Raw genomic sequence first — 21,216 nt, forward strand, 5'->3', positions numbered from 1 at the left:
CTATTTTATTTTTTTATGTGTATGAGTATATTTCCTACATATGTATAAGTGCACCCATATCATGCATTGCTTGTAGAGGTCAGAGGGAGGTGTCGGATCCCCTGGAACTGGAGTTACGCAGTTGTTAGCGGCCATGTGGGTCCTGGGAATCGAACCTGGGTCCTCTGCAAGAGCAGCCAGTGCTCTTAACTGCTGACTCATCTCTCCTGCCCTGCTTATGAGAGTTTTAAACAGACTGTATTTGTTCAATATCACATCCTATATTATACCAGGTTCTTTCAATGTCTTTTGATTCTAGTTGGTTGCATCAAAGGTGGTAACAGGAATTTGTACAGGTAATATTAATGGCAGGAAAGTGCATGTGGGACAGTCATAGGAAGCCACAAAGGCCACTGTAGTAGAATTTAGCCTCCTTGGACTCTAATCGCAAGACCTGGTGGCTCTTTCCACACCCACTTCACTAACAAGTGGGAGCATTAAAAATGCTTGATAAGGACTTATGCTTAAATAAGGTCCCATGATTTGAATGGAACAGTATATTTTATACAATGAATAGATGAAATTAGTATGGCGAACCTTTAACAAAAATTGCTTTTGCTAAATGTAGCATTTGCTTTATCATTCAACATGTGAGGCAAAAAATGTATTTTATTACTAAGAAGACCAAATTCTGGTTATTGGTATGTTTTTAATTGAGGAAATACAGTTGATTACTTCCATACCTAAAGTCCTTTACTTCTAAGTTGTAATTTTGAGTTAGTTAATTAGGTAGACAAAGAGCTTTAATATTTGCTGGATTGGTAATCCAATTATATCTTGTCTTTTTTTACACTGAAAATTAAAAAATTAAAGAGATGTTTAGCAGGTTTCAAAGGAGAAAGAGCCAGCAAGCTTTAAATTTGCTCTATGTTCTAAAATTTAATGTAAATACATTTTCTAGGAGGGTCATTCTGCTCAGAGGAAAGATTTATATGCTGAACACATTTTTAAGTGTATGTGATGTCAGAATAGGGTATACTCTCACACAAGGAGAGTAACAATTTAAGTATGAGAGGAAGAATGGAAGAAAATATCTTCTTGGGAGGAAAAGGACTCCAGAAGATAAGAAGAAAATACAGAGACTTTTAAGAGGCTACTAATTTTGAATCTGAAACTTGCTGGAAAGGATAAGTTAGGTGCTTTGCTTTTCTCCCCCTAGGGTGGATCATTGTTGTTCAAGGGAGTTCCTGTTTTTAGACAGTATAGTTGCATCATGGGTGGTTTCCACTTGGTCTTCTGTTGTGATCTAGATATTTCTATTTTCTCTGTGCTCCTGGAATCCACTCTCATGTTCCAGAGTGCTCACTCAGGAACCTTCACCTGTCACCCTAGGAAGTCAAGTCAGCAAAAAGTCTTGAAAACCCAACCTCCTGTCTCTGCTTTCTAGGGTATCATAGGAATTCAGCTGTCAAAGAGACAGTGTGTGTTTACGTAAAAGATAAGAATTTGGGAATCATATCCATTGTCTCGTAGTGAGACAAGCGTGTCCCATGGAGAGAGATGTAGGGCTGTACTGGTCTTTCTTTTATTAATTATTTTGGAGACATTAAAGGTAGCTATTTATGAAGAAAATCCCATGTACATTAAGATACCTTTCAGAAATCCCTTGATTTTCAATGATTACGTTTAGTAGGTAAGGTCAATAGTAGTTCTTGTAAGAGAGGATCCAGTCTTCCATCAGGTGGTCGTGGGATGGAAACCACAGAGCCCTTGCCTGTGACTGAGACTAGAACATGTGTTAATTCACAGAGTGTGCTATGATCAGTTCCAGTGTTGCTCAAAATGGGGCCATCTTGCCTCGTAATCACATCTGCAGGATGGGAAGTCAACAAGGCTTCCCTCCCTGCTATTGGAGAGAGACTGGGAAAGTAAACCTGTGTGCCGGAAAAGCTTTGCTACGTCCTGGCCTGGCCTGGGGCACAGGGAGAAGTTTTATTTAGTTTGATAACTTTATGCTCCACTATTCTGTGATGTTCATATTTTCACACACATATTCATATATGTATATAAAGAGATGGATCATTATTGATAAAATCTTAGAATCAGATAGTATGGGATAGAACAATCTTAGTCTTTGTGGAAGTCAAACACTAGAACTTCTAGACTCCTTGATGCAACATGACTTCAAGCTTCTATAACATTGAGGTTAATGATGGTGTTTCGACCCACACCGAACACGGGACAGCAGCAAGCACAGCTGAATATCTCACTCGGTGATCTTTGAACAAAGAGGGAGGTGTCGTTTTATAAAGAACTTTTCACATTTAGTTTTCCCAATAATTCCCCCGCCATTAGAACATACTTGTTCTGTACATGGGAAAGTTCAAGTTCAGAAAAGATAAGAAATTTATCTGAACCGACTTTGCAAGTTTCAGAGAAATTGGAATTTAGGTCTAAATTTCTAAGGCTTCTTCTGTTCTACCATGCACACCCCGTGATATTTTTTTCTCAAATGAAATTCAATCACTTTTTAATTTAGATTTTTTCTGTAGTATTTTTATTATATTCTATCCAAGTATTCAAATTTATCCATGAGTTGAAAGGCTAAGTAAAATTTGGACCCACTTCAATAGACTGTTGGGAAACAGTCACATCCAGCTCTTTGTATGGGGTGGTGATGTTTTAATGAGCTTTCCAGAGACATTTAGCATACACAGTTTAATATCCATTCATTCTGTTTTTCTTACAACATTTGTTACTCAGATTTACTGGCATGGCTTTTCCTGCTCATAATTTTCCCCAAATACTCCTGATTTTTAAAAGAAGCAGTAAAGGGAGGATAAGGCTAGCAAGGCATGGGGGGTTGCTATGGATTGAGGCTCTAATGAGAAACCGGGGAAAAGAGAAGAAAAGAAACGACCCAGTTTCTGAATTTTTCATTTCTCATGGCTCAATTCTCATTTGTTGTGTCTGGATCGCATTCTGTCTCCCACTTCACGGCCTGATACTCGTTTCTAATCCACATTTTAAATAAGCTATCTGAGTTCTCATCTTGGTAAATGTCAAAGGAAGAGGAGAGATTCCATGCACCCACTGCATCCTAAAACCCGTTGCCAAATCTGTGAATCTGCCACTGCATTCTCCTTCCCCAGGAGACCATAATTTCATTATCCATGAATCATCACGTCTTAGACTGTACCATCCTTGTCAGAGAGCCCCAATAGCACCAGCATTCAGCTGGCTGTAAAGGAGGGAGGGAGAAAGCTCTGGGGCAAAGCACAGGTCACTGACGGAATCAGTAAACTGGAAGGAGTGCTGATCCCTGAATAGTAAGTCCCCCCCCCACCTCCGGAAAGCTCTAACATACCCACCAACCAGTAAGGAGATGATTCTGATTCTTTCAACATCATTGCTGGCATATTTCAGTATCCTTCCCATGCAAAATAGTAAGACATTAAATGAAAATATAATCTGGTGGCTAACACCAATAAGTACAGTGCTTAAAACACTGATAATTTATTCCTATTGCAGTAGGATTTTGTTTATTTTGGGGCATTTATTTCTAGCCCTAGTACCAATTTCACAGCTTGTCTTTCTAACATTACTAAGAAAGTCAGTAGGCAAAATAGAACTTTGCTAATGTACATGATAACTATATTTCCAAGAAAAATTGACTAAAGTTCAATTCCGATACATAGGTTTTATATATATACATATTACATAATATATATGTTGTCAATATGTTCACAAAAGAATTCAGAATAAAAAGCTACATGTGTACGAATAGTTGTGGTTAGTCTAACTGGCCACTAGAGGTCAGTGCTACTCCACGGAAATACGAATTGCTTCCGACTTAGTTGATTCACCAAATCAAGTAAAATGGTTTAAAATCTTTGAAAAGATGTAATGTCAACATCCTTGGAAGGCAAAAGTCATTTAGGATGAATACATCTTGCATAACATTGTTTAGAAGACTCTGGCACCGGACTTGATCCTTCTGCGCTACCGCAGTACACAGTGTACCGAGACTAATAAAAAATGGAAAACCCCACAAACATGCAGTTCAAAGAGAGCAAACTCCACTTCCTCTTTGTTTTGACAAAACATTAGAGAGAACCCATCCTGCATGGTGCAGCTCAACAGGTCAGGATGTTTAACTATTTTCATCTTTGAGGGAAAGTGGGCAGTTCTTGTAATTTGCAAAAGAAGATCGAACACCAAGAATACTTGTCTAATATACCATACGCTTTAAATATTTATAAAAACCAGATTCATCGTATATAGTCTGGAAGTGCCATGAGGCAGACATGAGGGCAGAGGCTTCTGCTGAGGAGAGTATTTGTCAGCTGACTCCTCACATTCACTGCTGAGGTGTGACTAACACACAGGAGTTGCAAATTTGTTCTGAGGACATATTGAGACCTGGGAAAGCTTCCTTACCAAGGGGCAGACATATGGTTAAAACTTTTTCTCATAATTCCGTGCCTTAAATCAAAATGCGTTATGCTAATCCAAGGCATTGCATTTGGTTTCTTCTTAATTACTAAAATCGTAAGTAAAGTCAGGCATTAAAAAAATGGACAGTCTTCAAAATGTTCATCATTCATTTAATATTATACCAGTTTTACACACTGAATGATTTTTGAATTTTAGAAATACTTTTCAATACAGCACATATTTTATGTCTTAATAGCACCACAGTACCAATCATTTGCAAGAATTTGAAAAATATTAGGTATCATTATACTTTGACTGAACATATCTGTTTTCTACGACAAATGAGGCAGAAGATCACGTTAAAGACTAGAACTGGGTCTTTCCACTTTAACAGTACATTTAATTAATACAGTCATCTTTGCAGTACAGAGAAAACGTGAGTCTGACCAAAGAAAACGTCTTTTTGAGATGGAATGGACATTGTAGAAAAAGACGTCAACTTACAACTTCAGTGAAAAATGTCACAGTAAACTAGAAATCCAGTTCATAATTCTGTAAGGGTGCACCTGCATTATTAATTGGTTGGGGATCTCTAACCCTTGGCATTAATAAATGCAGACACAGCAGTTAGTCATGGATAAACATACTGTAAATGTTGATGCTTTTCTGAACTGACATCTACTTTCATCAAAGTACCTTGATATAAATCCACTTTGAATGTTTCTTTCATATTGCTTATAGAAATATGGTTTTAGTCATCTGGATTCCTTGGTATTATATTCCATGGTGATTTACCTAGATTTTTTTTTTCCTTCTCAAACTGTGGAAGACCTCCCTCCACACTATATAAAAATACTGGTCAAAAATAGCCATTCACTTTTCCTTGTTTGTTTGTTTGTTTGTTTGTTTTTCTTTCTGCAGCCATTCTGTTTTGAAAGAACAAGGACATGGTTAAAGACGGGAGGCCTGATAATCAGTTAGATGAAAGAGCCTCAGTGTGGTGATCTTTGATTTTTTTTTTCTCCTCCAGTAAAACTACTGTTCATTTTGGAGGGTCAAAAGGGATGACAGACTAAAGACACTTATCGAAATCCTCAATGGAATATAGCTCATGTGCCTTCAGTACAGAGGCTATGATATCTATGCTGCCGACCGTGAACTTTCACCAATGACATCAAAACATGCACACAACTAGCAGGTTGCCAACCAGGTTTTCTAGAGAACTATACTGGTCGGTCGGTGAGTTTACAATATAGATGAACACGATGTCAACAAAGAGTTGCCTGAGGCATCCTTTTCAACAGTGCTGTTGGGGGAAGCATGTCTGATATGGAGCATGTTCTCTTTCCATGTCTGAGTGAAGTGTCAGTCATTAGGGAGTCTGGTGTGTCTGGAACATGTCATGGGACACTACAGGACAGATTCACAAACCCTGAACAGAAGAGCAGAGAGCTCATGATTCTCCTAAGCACACTGAGGGATGGAACTAAAACTGGAAGGAGAGATTCTGGTAAGGGCTCAGCCACATGCATGTAGCAAGATGCTTATGTTTGCAACCTTTAGACCTGAAAATCCCCTCCTTTCCAGTGGAGAAATCTTCATCCTTAAATTTGTTTACTCAGTTTTGGGGTTGTGTAATGAATCAACATGATTAGGAAATATACAGGCTTGAGGAAACAGACATTGTAACCCTTAGACTGATTTACAGGGATGGGTTTCAGAGATGTGGCTCAAACGCTGGGTCTCTACCACCCCTGGCCTTGTGCAGGGTCTGCCTGTGGCATTCCAACCCTGTGGACACTTTCCGTGTTTGCCTTACTGCAATCCTTCATCCCCACAGTCAGCTCACAGTCTGCTTTAACCCACTACCCTCTTTTGATAGCTTCCTGAAATGTTCTTTTGAAGCCAGGGACCGTTTTTAATGGCTCTGTCTCTCTATAATCAAGTCATCTCCCCAATCAGTTCGCCCCTCCAAAGACCTGGGATCCCTCATCTTTTTTTTCTGCATTTGTCATTGAACTGCCAATTACCCAGAGCTGTAGGATTGGTCCTACCAGATGGAGAATAACAGCAGGTGTGAGTGATCACACATGAAAGAAGTTTTGTCTGGAAACAAATGCAATGTTAATGAAATCAATAAAGGGTCTTATACAATAGGCATTACATTGAACCGGAGTGCAAGCTTCCCATTGATTGTGGTGTTTAAATTTCAATGGGTTGATTATGTATGAGAGAAAATGACCAGTATTATGAGTGCACTCAAAGGGACAGGGAAGGCCCTTGCCAGCAAGCAAGCACAGTGAGAGGGAGGGGGAGGGGAGGGGCAGCGAGTTCCCTTTAACGTCAGCAGAGTTCAATAAAGCACCACTTATTTCCTAGCTTTTAAGAGCGCTTAAAAAAAAAAAAAAAATCACAGTGGTTCATACCTCGCATTCCCTGGAGCCTGATTTGTTATAGGTGCAGGGTCCCGTCCCGTTCAGCAGCATCTCGCTGGTCTCGGTGTTGGTGGGTTTATAGTCTACATAGAATTCCTGGGTGCTGGGAGTCATTTGCTTGAGCGACTGTCTTTTCTTCTTCCTGTGCCTTCGCATGAGGGAGCGCTGCTGCAGCTGTTTCATGCTGGCTGGGTACCGCTTCCAGGACACGTAGATAACCAGCAGGATGACCAGTACCGACAGGAAAAGGGCCACGCTGCCGGCGATGATCTTATGGAAGGAGATGTGCTCGGTGTCCGCATCGGTCTCTGGGCTGGGCTCGGTAGCTCCCACCGTGGGGGGCACCGGAGGCTTGCTCTCGTGTTTGGGCCTGGGGAGCTTGGGCTTAAACGTCGGCTTTGGGAGAGCCCTGGCCAGATCAAACCTCTCCGTGGTACTTTTACCACAGATGCTGTAGTTCTTCACCGCATCGATCACATTTACGCCCTGGAGCTCTTTGGGACTGGCACAGATAATGGTATTCTCTCTCAGACCTTTAAAACTTTTCAGCCAGTTTACCAGGGAACAGATATTTCTGCTGCATTCCCATATATTCCCTGCGAGGCTGATGTCATTGAGGGATATCCAAGAATCCAAAATCTCTTGACCAATAAATGTGAGCTTGTTGGAATCCAGGTTGAGGCGCTGCAGATTGGGGACACACTGGAAAACACTAGGTCCACTGAAAGCTTCGATCTCATTCCCGGATAGATCAAGCCTTTGCAGTGAGCTCCAGGTCCAGGACATGGTCTGCCCTATGACACTGATTTTATTCCACTGCAAGTACAGATTCTGAAGGCTCACCAGCCTTGGAAAAAGGGCCAGGTTGAGCTTGGAAAATTGATTGTGCTCCAGGTGAAGTTCTTTCAGTCTGATCATACCAGCAAATACATTCCTGGCTAAACTTCGGATCCTGTTATATCCCAGATCCAAAAGTTCCAGGTTGCGACAGTCTTGAAATATTCGCACAGGGATGGTTCTCAAGGAGTTAGAGCGTAAATGTAAACTGAGCAGCTTCCTCAAGCCCCGAAACTGTTCAGATCCCAGGGAATGGAGCTGATTATAGGACAGATCCAAGTTCCGTAAATTGGTCACAGGTCTGAAGGTATTGTTAAGAAAATAGGAGATTCTGTTGGAACTCAGAATCAACTCTTTGAGTCTGCGTATTCCATTAAAAGCATTCTCATCGATATTGCTGATATGGTTGTGGTCAAGGTAGAGCCAGGTGAGCTGGTTGAGCCCTTTAAATTGATTATACTTAAGTTTCTGAAGGCTGTTATATCGAAGGGACAAACCTAAGCAACCAGCAGATATACTTGAGGGTATCTCCTGCAATTTCTGGGATTCACAATATACCATTTTGCCTTCACACCTACAGCCCTTGGGGCATCCTCGTTCAGCAGAAGAAAGCATTGTCAGTAAGACAGTGGGGGCTATAACCAGTGCTACAGCTGATCGGCTCAGTAGCCTAATTACATTGAAACCTGGAAATAAAAACAACTTCGAAAAGTTATCCCCCCAAAAGAGAATGCATTTGTTTTTCAAATCAAGTAAAACTAGCCATCTATTTTCATGTTTAACAATGTAAACATTTAGATAACAACATTTAACATCCAATATCATGTCTTTGCCATTTAAAGAGATTATCTTTAGTATATTTTTAAATAGTTAAAAAAGGAAACATGCCCACTGATCAATTGAATTTATAGTCTTAGACCAGAGCAAGGTATTCTTAAAAATGATTAAAGCAGAATTATTGCATAGACTAGAGGTTTTTTTTTTAGAAGGAAAGAAGAAAAATGAGAAAACATACCCATCCTTTGTTTTGTTCAAAGGTTCTCCTCAGGTCTTTTGCTTTGGCTTAGGGGCCACTTGCATGACAGCCCCTGTCAGCTGCAGTGTAGTGAGTCAGGGCTCGCTGACACCCAGGAAGAAAAATTGGACCCCTTGGGAGATGGACCGATTTTGGAACATTATTCTTTGCCAGCCATGCAGAACACTCCAAGAACAAATAAATCCCAACACCGCATTCACAGCAAAACATCAGAATCTTCCTAGGTAATAGGGTCTTCATGGATATTACGTTTTTGCATCTTTACAGTTTGTGTGGTGTGTGTGTGCGTGTGTGTGTGTGTAAAAGGGTGTTAAGAAAAAAACTGGCTTCTATAATTTCTTCTTCTCAAAAATCATAATGTATTCCTCCTCCCAACGTGGGTCTACCTGTCCTGCCACATCTGTATTCCATAGCCCGGCGTGGTGGTGAGCGCCCAGTTCAGCCACCGAGCTGCGTTGGAGCCCAGAGGCAGGAGAGCCCGGTACCGCGAACACGCTCAGCTCACTCCTGCAGACCTCATTCTGAAAGCGGCTCGGACTGTTGCTTCGGTTTCCGTGAATGCAGTCTTATGTAAAGCTGCCCCCAGTGGTGAGGAACACTATGGGCATGTGCAGAACTGCCTCTCTTTTATCTTGCAAATGAGCAGGCTCTCGGCTAGAAAATGAATGATTCTTTTGGGCGGCTCAGTAGGAAGTGAGCGGTCCCCTTAATCAATAACTAGCAACATTTCCCGTGATTTCCAAGTCTTGTTTTACAATTTGGCAACATCTGTACTGTCCGCGTCTGCTTGATAGCTAAACGTGTGCTGCTCGGATTTCTAGAGCTTGACATTAAGTTCTCAGATCGAATGTCAGTTTTTTTCTTAATCTCAATGTAGGCTTTGAGCTGAAATTTATAACAGGAATTTTTGAGCTCTTCACAGAGCTGCTTTACATGCGTGCCCCGTTGACCTCTTGGAGTCACAGTGATTATCCTGCACAAGGTGTCTCGGAATGCTGGAACACAGGGGGTTTAGATTAGAGAGAATGACTCACGACACACAAATTAATAGTCTAATAGCTTTCCTGATTTTTCCACAAAAGATATAATTGGCTTAATGGCTTATGACTGGATTTGTTTTAGTTGCTTTTTTTTTTTTTCTAAAGAAGGGAAATAAACCATTTTTAGTGCTAGTATTAGAACCCAGAGATCATTTGGATCACAGTTTATTGATGCTGCTGTTTACTACACTAATAATATTTATTGAGTGCTTTCTAAGAGCTTTAAGTGGACCATCCTGTTTTATCTTTTAACAATAGTAGTGTGCTGGTCCCATGGCCATCTTCATTTCAACGGTGAAGGAACTGGGACTTAAAGAGGTCACTTACTCAAGGCCAAATACCAAGGAAGTGGTAGAGCTCAGATGGGGAACCCAGTCAGTTTTATGTTGATTCACAAACCACTAGGGAATCCTGTTCAACAATATTGCTATGTTCATTTTAGAAAATGAATCAAGAGAAAATAAGGTAGATTCAGAGACTGGGAAATTGTATTAACCAATTCTTGTTTCCTAAAACAGGACCATACAAAGTTCATTTGTCAGAGACTCTTAGAGAAGCATTCTGAAATCTAAGGAGGAAGAAGTAGCCAGTCTATGATTAAGAACACAAATTTTGACACCGAGATGCCAATCCTTACTAAAATCAGCTATGTCACTATAGACAGCTTATTTGCTTTCTCTATGCCTCAGTTTTTTCACCTGCAAAATGGACATGACAACAAAATCACTTCTTAGGGATCTTTAAAAAATTAAGTTGTCCTTTTTATTTTTCTTTTTGATGATGGTACTGGGAATTGAACTCAGGACCTTGTTGTTTAAACACTGTACACTGAGCTACAGCCCTAGCCCTAAGTCATTGTCATATCTTAAAGTACTTACAACAGTGCATAGTACATAAACCTATATATAGTATTAAAAATATTAACTCTTCCATTTGATGATATTGCGTTTTGTTTAGTATTGAACATTGACTGTATTAATTGTCCTAAACTCACATAAAAACTACTTCGGTAAGAGTTCCTTGATGAGCAGTGACTGACAGCTGACCCCAAACTTAGCTGAAGAAATATTGGTAGCTGATTACTGCTAGGTGAGGACTTGCTGATCTTCCTAATTTGAGGGACTCTAGATAGGCTGACTAGACCTTAGTAGGTGAACTTGCAGAGAGGAATGTCTGGGACACTAACTTGACACAAAAGGCCTTAACACAATGACAGAGCATATGAATTCCAGTGTGTGGGGGTGTAGGTCTATGGGAGGGTGCGAGTGGGGAAGGGCGTATAAAGATGATTAAGATTGATTGAGATGTTCTGCATGAAATATACTGAATTTCAATAAAAACAAATTAAAAAGAGAGTTCCTGAGACTCCAGAATATATTTAAAATGAACATTTTAGGTCTATGGACCATAACTGATAATTAATGTTTGATGATTTTCTATCCTAAAGCAGAACGTGATAGCACCTGGCATGCAGAGTCAGCACTCTATATAAATATTATGCTAATCTTTAGAATATTTGCTTTATTAGTTTTTATTAGTTCAACTGGCTGTGTCTTAATTAGGAAAACTTTGATATTATCCTATGGTAAAAAGTTTGGTAAAGGTTAGACATGATGATCCAAAAAATGTTTCCAGACATAGGACAATTCCTTGAGCAGTATGTTATTAATAGAGTAGTGGTTCCCCTAAATGTACCTGTGATGTGCACGTATCTAAGACACCCAGTTATGTTAAAAACAAGCATTTCCTCGTCTGTATTCCACGGTTCTGATTTAGGGATATGGAAGAATGGTTTTCTTTCTGATGGACAAGTATGATTAAGAGACTCACTTTAAAGTATAAAGGAATGATTAAAAATAATGAATGTTGCCGGGCGTGGTAGTGCACGCCTTTAATCCCAGCACTCGGGAGGCAGAGGCAGGTGGATCTTTGTGAGTTCGAGGCCAGCCTGGTCTACATAGTGAGTTCCAGGGCAGCTGGGGCTACAGGGAGACCCTATCACAAAAAGACTGAAAAAAAAAAAAAAAAAAAAGAATGTTCTCCTAGCAGGCAGAGAGAGAACAACGACATATAATATGGAGACGTTACATCGTAGGCCACTCTTTGTTTCAGTTATGCTAACATGACTCTGGTTGGCACAGTATAGGTGCATAATAGCTATTTATTGAATAAATGCAATAGATGTAGTATAAACCTGTTATGTAATGATTGTCTCATTCACTTATTGAGCCCGGAAGATGTCCTCTGTTAGAGAGATTGAAAATATGGAAGAAAGTATTCTAAAAGGATGTGTTCGAAAGGCGAGAAGCTAGGAAGTTGGGAATGGAGCCATCACTTGTCTTCAAAATCAAACCATAAATTTCACAAGAAGAGTAAACATGCTTCTAAGTATTAAACTCAGCACAGTACAGAAGGGTAACACAGAATCGTTATTATTTAACATCTCAAATGGGACCTCACAACTTGCATGCTCAAAAACACCCAAAAGGAATCATATTTATAGCTTCTTATTTCTCGAGCGTGAACGGCTCAGATTTTTCTGCTCACTGTCCCTACTTCTCAGTGGGACTTAGCTGTCAGGTCGTCTTGCTTGCCTAACAGCTGTAGAGGGCCACTTTAGCATGGCTGGGGGACTCATCAGCTTTGTGCTGCTGGTCCATGTGCCTCACACCCTGTTACACAAGCACAAAGGAGGCCTGGGGAACTTTATTCTCTGGCTCTGCTTTTCCTAGGAGAAATATGCTTGGGCTATTCATGGTAAAGCACATTCTTTCTTTTGTTACACACCTTGCCCTTGATTTTCTGGCTCCATAGTTCTAACTTCACGTTCCTCCTCTGTGTCTTGTAGTTGGCATTTCCTCTTAATGTTGACCACCTGTCTCTCAGCAGTAATCAATGGTCAGTCTTGCATTGGGTCAGCCTTGAGATGCTCTGAATGGCCGTAACCTTGGCATTAGCTCTTAAGCTGGTGTCCCTCTAGGTTTGTCCTTGTTCAAGGTAATGAAATACTCGAAGAGGGAAAATTATCAATCAGGCTAGCTGAGAAATCCCAAACAGAAAACACACAATAATAAGCTGTACTAAATCTCAAGGCTGCAGAAATTATTCTAAAGACATAGACTAGTACCTCAGGAAAGAAAGCTGTAAGTGGTCCAGTGATTTTCTGATATGCTTTTCAAAGTTCGTCCTCTTTTCTTGTTGACCACAGCCAGCTGATTATTCCAGTTTTGCCTTTCAACACAGGCAATGTCTGCTTCATTATGAAGTTAGCAACTTCTTGTGTACTTGACACCACATCAAGGATTAACCATAAACTACCTGACAAGTTAAATTTCCCCACTGCATCTAAGGCCTTATGATTTATACAATTATTAAACCTGGTGCCATCTATCTAAACACTTTTTATTGCACTTGCAGTACTTCAAATCGCTGAACATATTTTGTTTAAAACGAGTAATAAATCAAGTCTCAGTATATAATGCAAAATTACAGTCCAATATGAAACCAAATCTAAAGTTGGACAAATGAGACATAAATAGACTGTATTGATACCTTCAATGTCTGGCCCCAGAGATTTCATTGATTTAACAAATAAATATTCTGAATACCCATTATGTGCTAGACCCTGTTCTAAACACGTGGATTTCGGTATACAAACAAAGGTCTATACCCTTATAAAATTTACATTCTAAATGAATAAGATAGACAACTTAAAAAGAAACATAAATAGTGCATTAAGTGTTATGGTTTGAATTTGAAATGTTCCTACAGGCTGGTGTTTTGGACCCTTGTATCCTGGCTCTTGGTTCTGTTTTGGAGGCTGTGGAATCTTTGGAGTAGGACCTGATTCTCAGGAAGAAGATGCTAGAGTTAGGCATTTGAAGGTTATAGCCCAACTGTTAGTGCTGTTCATTCTTCCTTCCTGGTCTGCTGGGATTTGAGGACCGCCACAGGGTCCCCCTGCCATAAACTCTATCACACCTTCCCACACCGTGGAAAACTGAGACTCTCTGAAATGGTGAGTCAAAGTAAATATTGCCTCCTGTAAATTTTTTCTGTGGATGTATTTTGTCGCAGTAAATCAAATGTAACTAACACTATTTACTTAGCAGGAGTTATGAAAGAAAGAAAAAAATGTAAGGATGATTGGGTGTGTAAGAGATGAAATGGATGTAGTTAAACAGGATATTTAGGGCTACTAAGAAAAAAAGGCTTCAGCAAACCCTTGGAGGAGATGAGTTTGTTGGACTTAAATTTCTATACAGAGGAGAAGTGGCTAGAGCAAAGCCCCAAGATAGAAGCAGGTCACATGTTCAGTGAACATCAAGGAGGAAACTGAGTCTGAGCTAGAGAAAGCATCTCTAGAGTAACTGGGGCTGAAGCCAGAGGTCCTGGGTACTGGGCTATGAAGGGCTTTTAAAAAAAAATTTTAAATTAAAAAGAAATTAAAAAAATTTTTATTATTTTTATTTTATGTGTATGCGTGTATTGCCTGCATGTAGGTAAGTGCACCTGTGTCGTGCAGGCCTGCGGAGGACAGAAGAGGCTGTTGGATCCCCTGGAACTGGAGTTATGAACAGCTCTTAGCTGCCATGTGGGTGCTAGGATTCAAACCTGGGTCTTCTGCAAGAACAACCAGTGATCTTAACTGCTGAGCCATCTCTCCAGCCCCTGGAGGGCTTTTTATGATATGTAACAAAATTGGCTTTACTCTAGAGAATGAGATTTTGTGCAGAATCAACACATTAGTAAGTGTGTATATTTTAAAGAATCATTCCTGTAGATTGAATATTTTCATCCTTCATATTTTTAAGTCTAGATTTCCAGTGTGACGCTGTTTGGGGCTTATGAGGTCACGAGGTGATGGGATAGTGGGATTATAAAGATAAAAACTGTCATGAAAGTGCTTGGTTCTTCTCCTTCTGCTGTTAACAATGTGAGGATTCATCGGAACGCATCTGTCTACAACATTACTAAGGCCCTTTCTGGAAGTCATGTCTGGCACTGTGATCTTTTAGCCTTTAGAACTGTGAGAAGTGGACAATTGTTTGTATTGCCCAAATAGCATTTTGTTACAGCACCCCAAATTGACTAAGGTGATCATTCTTTCTACTGTTACTATAATAGGGTACAGGGCACAGGTTCATAGGGAGGCCTTTGTGCCAGTCAAGAGGAGAGGCCGTGGAACTTGGGTCAGTGTGACAAGCAAAGAAGTGCTACAAATTGGTTGAATTGCACATGTATTTTTGGGAAACGTGTATTTTTGAGAGAAATGAAAAATGATTCCTTAATATTATTTTTAAAGATTTATGTATTTACTTTAATGATGTATATGCCTGTGTATCTGGGGGGGGGGCAATGGTGGTGTGTGCACATGAGTGTACATGGGTATTTGTGAAAGCCAGGAGAGGGTGTCAGATCCCCTGGAGCTGGAGCTACAGGTAGTTGTGAGCTATCTCATGTGGGTGCAGGGGACCAAACTTTAGTCTTTTGCAAGAGCAGTATGTGCTCTTAATTGTTGAGCCATCTCTCTAGCTCCCAAGCCCAGCTTTGAAAGCAGCCTTTTGATATTAGACCTCAAAGCATTCAGGATATAGTTTAAAATATTATAAAAGTAGCTTTGGAACAGAAGGTGATAAAATGATTAGGGAAAAAATTAGCCCCTGTAAAAGAGCGACATTCTTGAATTCGAATGGCTATGCAGGGATCAGGATTAAGGATTTCCTTGTGTATAGCTTTGGAGGACGATAGAGCCAAATACTTTGATCAAAATCGAAATGGAAAAGTTTTATAATGACTAGATATAGAATTTGAACACAGCATTCTAGAAGTTAAGTTTGATGAATTAAAAGTATTTTTCTATAATAATTTAGAGAATACCATATCCTATGTATTACATATGTCAGTTGACATTTGCAACTGATTCCAGCCAGACTTCTCGGGCCAGCAGTGTGCTCACCTGTACAATGGAACTCACAAAACCTGACCTCTGAAATCATAAGGGTTTGCTTGGGCATTATTTCCAGAATTTATGTGTAAATGAGCTATAAGCTATAAATCAGACTTCACCTAAAAATAATTTTCCTTTGATATTACCTAGCATTGTTGGTCATGAGCATGAAATGCAGGTAATATGCATCGAAGTTCACCTACCTGACCAAGGGCAAGTCAGAACTTACTGATTTAAAATTCCTTAGTATTTTTTCCACTATACTTTCAATAGCTCAACCATATATTGCACACCATGCATGATTTATATTTTCTGTTCTAGCTGTGGAGTTGCTAACCCCAATACACATTTGATCTAGATATTGTAAAGAGCTTAATATTCATGACTCTATCAAAAGAGCAAATTTCCAAAATGCCAACATAGATGCCCTGTTTCTGGTTGCTTAGAAACTCATATATGCATCTATATTTACAATTATATTCTGATTTTATCAGAGCATTAACACATCTCTGAAATATTCTTGTTTTCATCTGCTTGCTGCAAGGGCACCATTAAAATCCTTGTCTGGTCACATATGGTTATGACTGAACATCTCTGACTTAGATAAATGGGTGAGCAGGATTCCAGGTAAGACTATTAAAATATCAATGAATGGAAACTCCCGAGGTTGTCCACCACCACCTCTCCCCCCCCCTCTCTCCCTCTCTCTCCCTCTCTCTCCCTCTCTCTCTCTCTCTCTCTCTCTCTCTCTCTCTCTCTCTGTCTCAGAGACGTGCACAACAGACCATCTTCTGTGCTATTACATTCCTCGTCATCGTTTCTTGCAGAGACGTGGCCCTAACCTAATTTTGAGAATAGGGAAATAACACGGAACTTCATTGCATCGCTCTTACTGGGAGATTTCTGAAGATTGTATATGACTTCTTAGAAATAATCAGTTCTGTTTTTGGTGAAAGGTTTAAAAAAATCATGAAGGAGAGAGAAGCTTATAATAAACATGAACTGCAATGATGATCAATGTTTGTTAACTTTTTTACCCTAGCTCTCCTGTATACATACATGTACCATTGTTTTCCTTCTAGAATATTTTAAACTAAAATCTCTGAATCAGAATGTATTCTAAACAATAAGAACATTTATTTTGACCACCTTCCATTACTGGACCTAGAAAGTTAACAGAAAGTCCTTTGATATGGTTTGTTTCAATCAGGTCTTAAAGCACATACATTTTCAGGTCTTGTAGGCTCTTGTGTTTTGAGGTCATTGAGTTGTGAGCAATCTTGCATCTTGAGTGACAGTTTGTTCCATGCGCTGAACATGGCTGTTTTCATTTAACCTGCAAAGGGTCAATTGCAGTGGTATGTATAGTGTCCATTCATTGTATTGTATTTATTGTCCATTTACTTATTTATTGTATTTATTGTCCATTTATTGTATTTATTGTATTTATTGTCCATTTATACAGAATAGCCAGCCCGGATGGATCCTTTGGGCAAATATTTACTCTTGGTAATAATTTAGAGCTTGATGGACTTTTGAGTAATATAGGATTTACAGCACAGAGAGAAATATGTATATAGTGATATTTATACTAACAGAGAATTCAGTAATGGGTCCTGTGGCAGATTTGGGAACAAGAGTTAGCAATAAGGTGCTAAGAGTCCACTATGCTTCTACGTTCCTATGATTAGAATTTCTCTTCTTCATTTCTGATCACATTTGTCTCTCTTGCTTATAGTTAGCAAAAGCATGATGTTGTTCTTTGCTAGATTAATCTGTTAATTTATACATTGATATGAAGCATTCTTCTGAAACATTCTCAACAAATATGTATCAAGAAAACAGCAGTGAAAATGTATTTGTAATACTTTACATTAAGAAAAATTCATTTTCTGGCTTTTCATTTAGAACAAATTCCACGAAGAAACATGTGCCATTGGGGCCCTGCTATAAAATTTTTAGCCCGCTGTATATTCCCAAACTTCTTATAATTTCTCATAGTAAAACAAAAGAGATTTAGTAAAACAGCCCCTTAACCGAATTTGTACCTTAGTGTTTGATCTTTTACTTGGTACAGATGGCTGTGCTATGAAAGCGATGTCAATGTTTTTTTAATGGTGTAATCATAAAAATGTTGCTGTAGTTGTATTACACATATTCCAGTGTAACAAGAATTTTTGAATAAAATGTTATATTGTGTGTTTCAATCATTGCATGTGATAGTTTGAAAGGGCTATAAGAGAATATTTTAAGATTCAACTTCAAGTAAGTATGTCAGCACAAAGAATTAAATCACCCAGCTACAATGTGGAGAAAGATGATACAAATCTCGGTTTTGATAAAGAAGTAAATGTTCCTTAGGTTCGTTCTATTTTTGTGCATAAATCAAGAGATCTGATGTATAACAATTTTGGACTGCACAACTAAGATGTATTAAACTTCTGAGAGATCAGAAACCCTGAATAGGTTTGCAGTGTGGTAGCAAAAACAGAACCTATTTGTCCTTACATTAATACCAAAAGGCATCTATCTATTTGGGGGCCTCACATTATCTGAACCACTGAATCCTTATTGATGATATTGGTACCTGTGGCCATTCCTTGACTGAGAAGTTCTCAGAAGAGTGTTTGGAGATGCTTGGGAGATTTCTGCAGCTAACAGCAGAGCCACCATGTGGCAAAATTGTGATTCAAGCAAAAATTAGCTTAGTCCATGGAAGCAAATTCTCTGAGTACTTCATAAAAATAGGAGTTCTTTTCTTCTAGTACTAAGTGGAGACTTCATTAATTTATGCAATGAATATTCATTAAGTTCTCATGCTTTTCTTGGCACTGGTAATAAAAAATGAATAAGATAAATACCTTCCATCAGAAGATGTGTTTTCTGGTTGATGTGATAGTAAAGGAAAACATCACAGCTACACTCTACATTGTTAGCTAGTGATAGAGCCTATGAAGAAAAATATTACAAGGATAATGCTGTGACAGTTTGCTATAATGTCCAAAAATCCCTCTAAAGAAATTGTACTTGAGAAAAAGTGGAGAGCGACTCACATAATTCCATTCCCTGAGATATAACCATCCTTGGGGTTTCCATTGGTCACAACTACAATGGGGGACCTCCTGCTTTTTAAAATTTATATTACATGTAGACTTCTAGGAACGTGCTCATATGAACTTACAGCAATAGTGACAGCATGCACAAGACCCATACACACTGAAACCAGACAAAAACCCAGCATGGAACTGGGAAAATGGGCAGCAGACCCCAATCTTAGCTGAGGAGTTATTGGCAGCTGATCACTGCTGGGTAAGGGAGAGCTGATCTTTAGGGGAGTGATGCTAGATAGGTTGACTAGACCCCAGTGGATGAATTCACACCAAGGGACTTATGGGTATAAAACTTGACTTCTTGATACATATGACAGAATGCATGAAATCCTGTGGGCTGGGTCTGAAGGGTACGGATAGGAGAGTGGGGTCCTAAATATGATTAAGATGTATGAAATGCACAAAAATTCAATAGAAATGTACGTTGGAAAAAGATAGAAATAAAAATTATATCCCAGATGTCATTTCTAACACCAAAAGTGGTATACTCAGTAGGAAAGCTCTGCACCAGCAAATTCTCCAACTACCTGAGCATCATTTGGGTTTCTTACAGTTCAGGTGTGGCATCAACTTCCTGGAATTAATGCAGACTTCTCTAGTTGTTGACTTATTCTCACATAACTCAGCCCCCCGACCCCATTCAGGCGCCAAAGTAGGTTGTTCCAGATTACACAAATTCCTGTCTAAATTTGTGATAATTGGAGACTTCCTACTTAGATTTAACAATTTGCTGTGACAGTTTACAGAACTCAGGGAAAGTTAAGTTTATAAGTTTATTGTAGAACTTATGATAAAGAAAGTATATGGACCATCAGATGAAGAGGCAGTGGTTAATATCTGGATGGTTCTAAGGGCAGGAGTCACTGTCCACATTGAATTTGGAGATGTGCCACCTCCTTGGCGTGTAGATGGTTTTTACCAACCTCAATGTTCTCCTCAACCTGTAGTTTAAAGGATTCTTTTTATCACCAAAGCAAATTTATTCACTTTTGGGGGGGGGGCGGTGTCTGCTGTTCATTTTCCCAGTTCTATGCTGGGTTATTGTCTGTCCGAGTTTGCGTGGGACTTGTGTTATGCTGACACCTATGCCATAGAATCATCTGAGCAGGTTCCCAGGAGCCTGTAGAACTCGGTTTCCATATGGTCATGCCCATCATCCCTGGCTCTTACAATCTCTCTGCTCCCTCTTTTGCAATGGTCCCTGAGCCTTGGGTGGATGAAGTTTAATAAAGGGGTCTTGTCCAAGGACCATTATTTATCAGACTCTTGATCTCTACACTTTGACCATCTGTGATCCTTTGTGTTCCTGGCCCTCCACTGCATGAGAAAGCTTTATTATTGAGAACTGATTCCTAAGTGTCCTCTTCTTTATCCCTGTTGTACGTTCCATGAGCCTTAGGTGTAGAGGTTGCATTGAGGTATGTCCCTTAGGTCTGGGCAATTCATAGACAATGTCTGTGTGTGACCAGTTGTGGTTCTTGGTACTAGTCTCAGACTGCTGCAAAGTGAGATTCTTTGATGATTGGTGACTGGGATATTTGTCTGTAAATATAAGTATACACATTTTGCACACAGTAAGAAATCACGTTAGTCTAGGGATGTGAGAGTTTTGGGATTTTCTCTAAGACACACCACTCAGGCCGTGTGTATTAGGTTATGTTACAGTACCATACTTGAGTTTCCCCTTTGAGTGGGCTTTACTCAAATTAGGGAGCTGTTGATTGCCCCCAAGATGAAAGTGCCACTACTGCACCAATGGAATATGCTGTGCTGGCCATTGATATGATTAATTGGTTTTTGCTCCTTGCCCTCCAAGGTCAACTAAGTTCCAGGGAACTATGGAGCACCTCTCAAAATGTCCTATAACTGTGGTGAGTCGCCTGTTCTCTTGTTCAGGGAGACCATGGAGACTCCACCAGATGGACTTGAACCAGTGTCCAGTCTACAAAGATGAGGGTCAACACAGAGGAAACATTTCTTCCATGTTTCCAAGTGAAGCCAACCAAGGTCGAGCAGGACCTTTGACTTATCTTCACATAGATGGAACTGGTAAAAGAAAGGATCCAGGGGCTCCTCCCAAACTCATGTGACCCCTGAGGAACAGATCCTCAAAAAGCCTTAAGAGTAAATTAAGTTGGTTTATCTGGGCCAACTGTATGGCCTCAAACACCCAAAAGGAAAGTATAACCAAAGATTAAAGGAGCCAGTATAATTTTTTAAGAGTCCTTATGTGTAGCTAAAGGCCATATAACAAGCAGCAATGCCAGATAGGAGATACCTTCTTTTGAGTTGTTGGCCAGGGTGGACAAAGGGACTCCTAGATAGTAACCCAGCATAGAACTGGGAAAATGAACAGCATACCCCAATCTTATCTAAAGGAATATTGACAACT

At 39.6% G+C, this 21,216-nt stretch overlaps 2 protein-coding genes across 2 annotated transcripts in view; one reads left to right on the forward strand and one right to left on the reverse strand.

The window, feature by feature from the left end:
* Lrrtm3 (leucine rich repeat transmembrane neuronal 3) overlaps positions 1-9,275 on the reverse strand; it is a 186,956-nt gene extending 177,681 nt beyond the window's left edge. Inside the window, exons 1-2 of the mRNA XM_008835376.1 lie at positions 8,704-9,275; positions 6,843-8,374 (exon numbers count right to left, since the gene is read on the reverse strand). Of these exons, the coding sequence (XP_008833598.1) occupies positions 6,843-8,374; positions 8,704-8,707 (1,536 nt within the window). The 5' untranslated portion in view covers positions 8,708-9,275. The remainder of the gene's footprint in view (positions 1-6,842; positions 8,375-8,703) is intronic.
* Positions 1-21,216, forward strand: part of Ctnna3 (catenin alpha 3) — a 1,668,564-nt gene that overhangs the window by 702,531 nt on the left and 944,817 nt on the right. The gene's annotated exons all lie outside the window — the stretch shown is intronic.

This window comes from Nannospalax galili, unplaced genomic scaffold (assembly GCF_000622305.1).
Source record: "Nannospalax galili isolate Female #2095 unplaced genomic scaffold, S.galili_v1.0 scaffold116, whole genome shotgun sequence".
In the NCBI taxonomy this organism is placed as follows: domain Eukaryota; kingdom Metazoa; phylum Chordata; class Mammalia; order Rodentia; family Spalacidae; genus Nannospalax; species Nannospalax galili.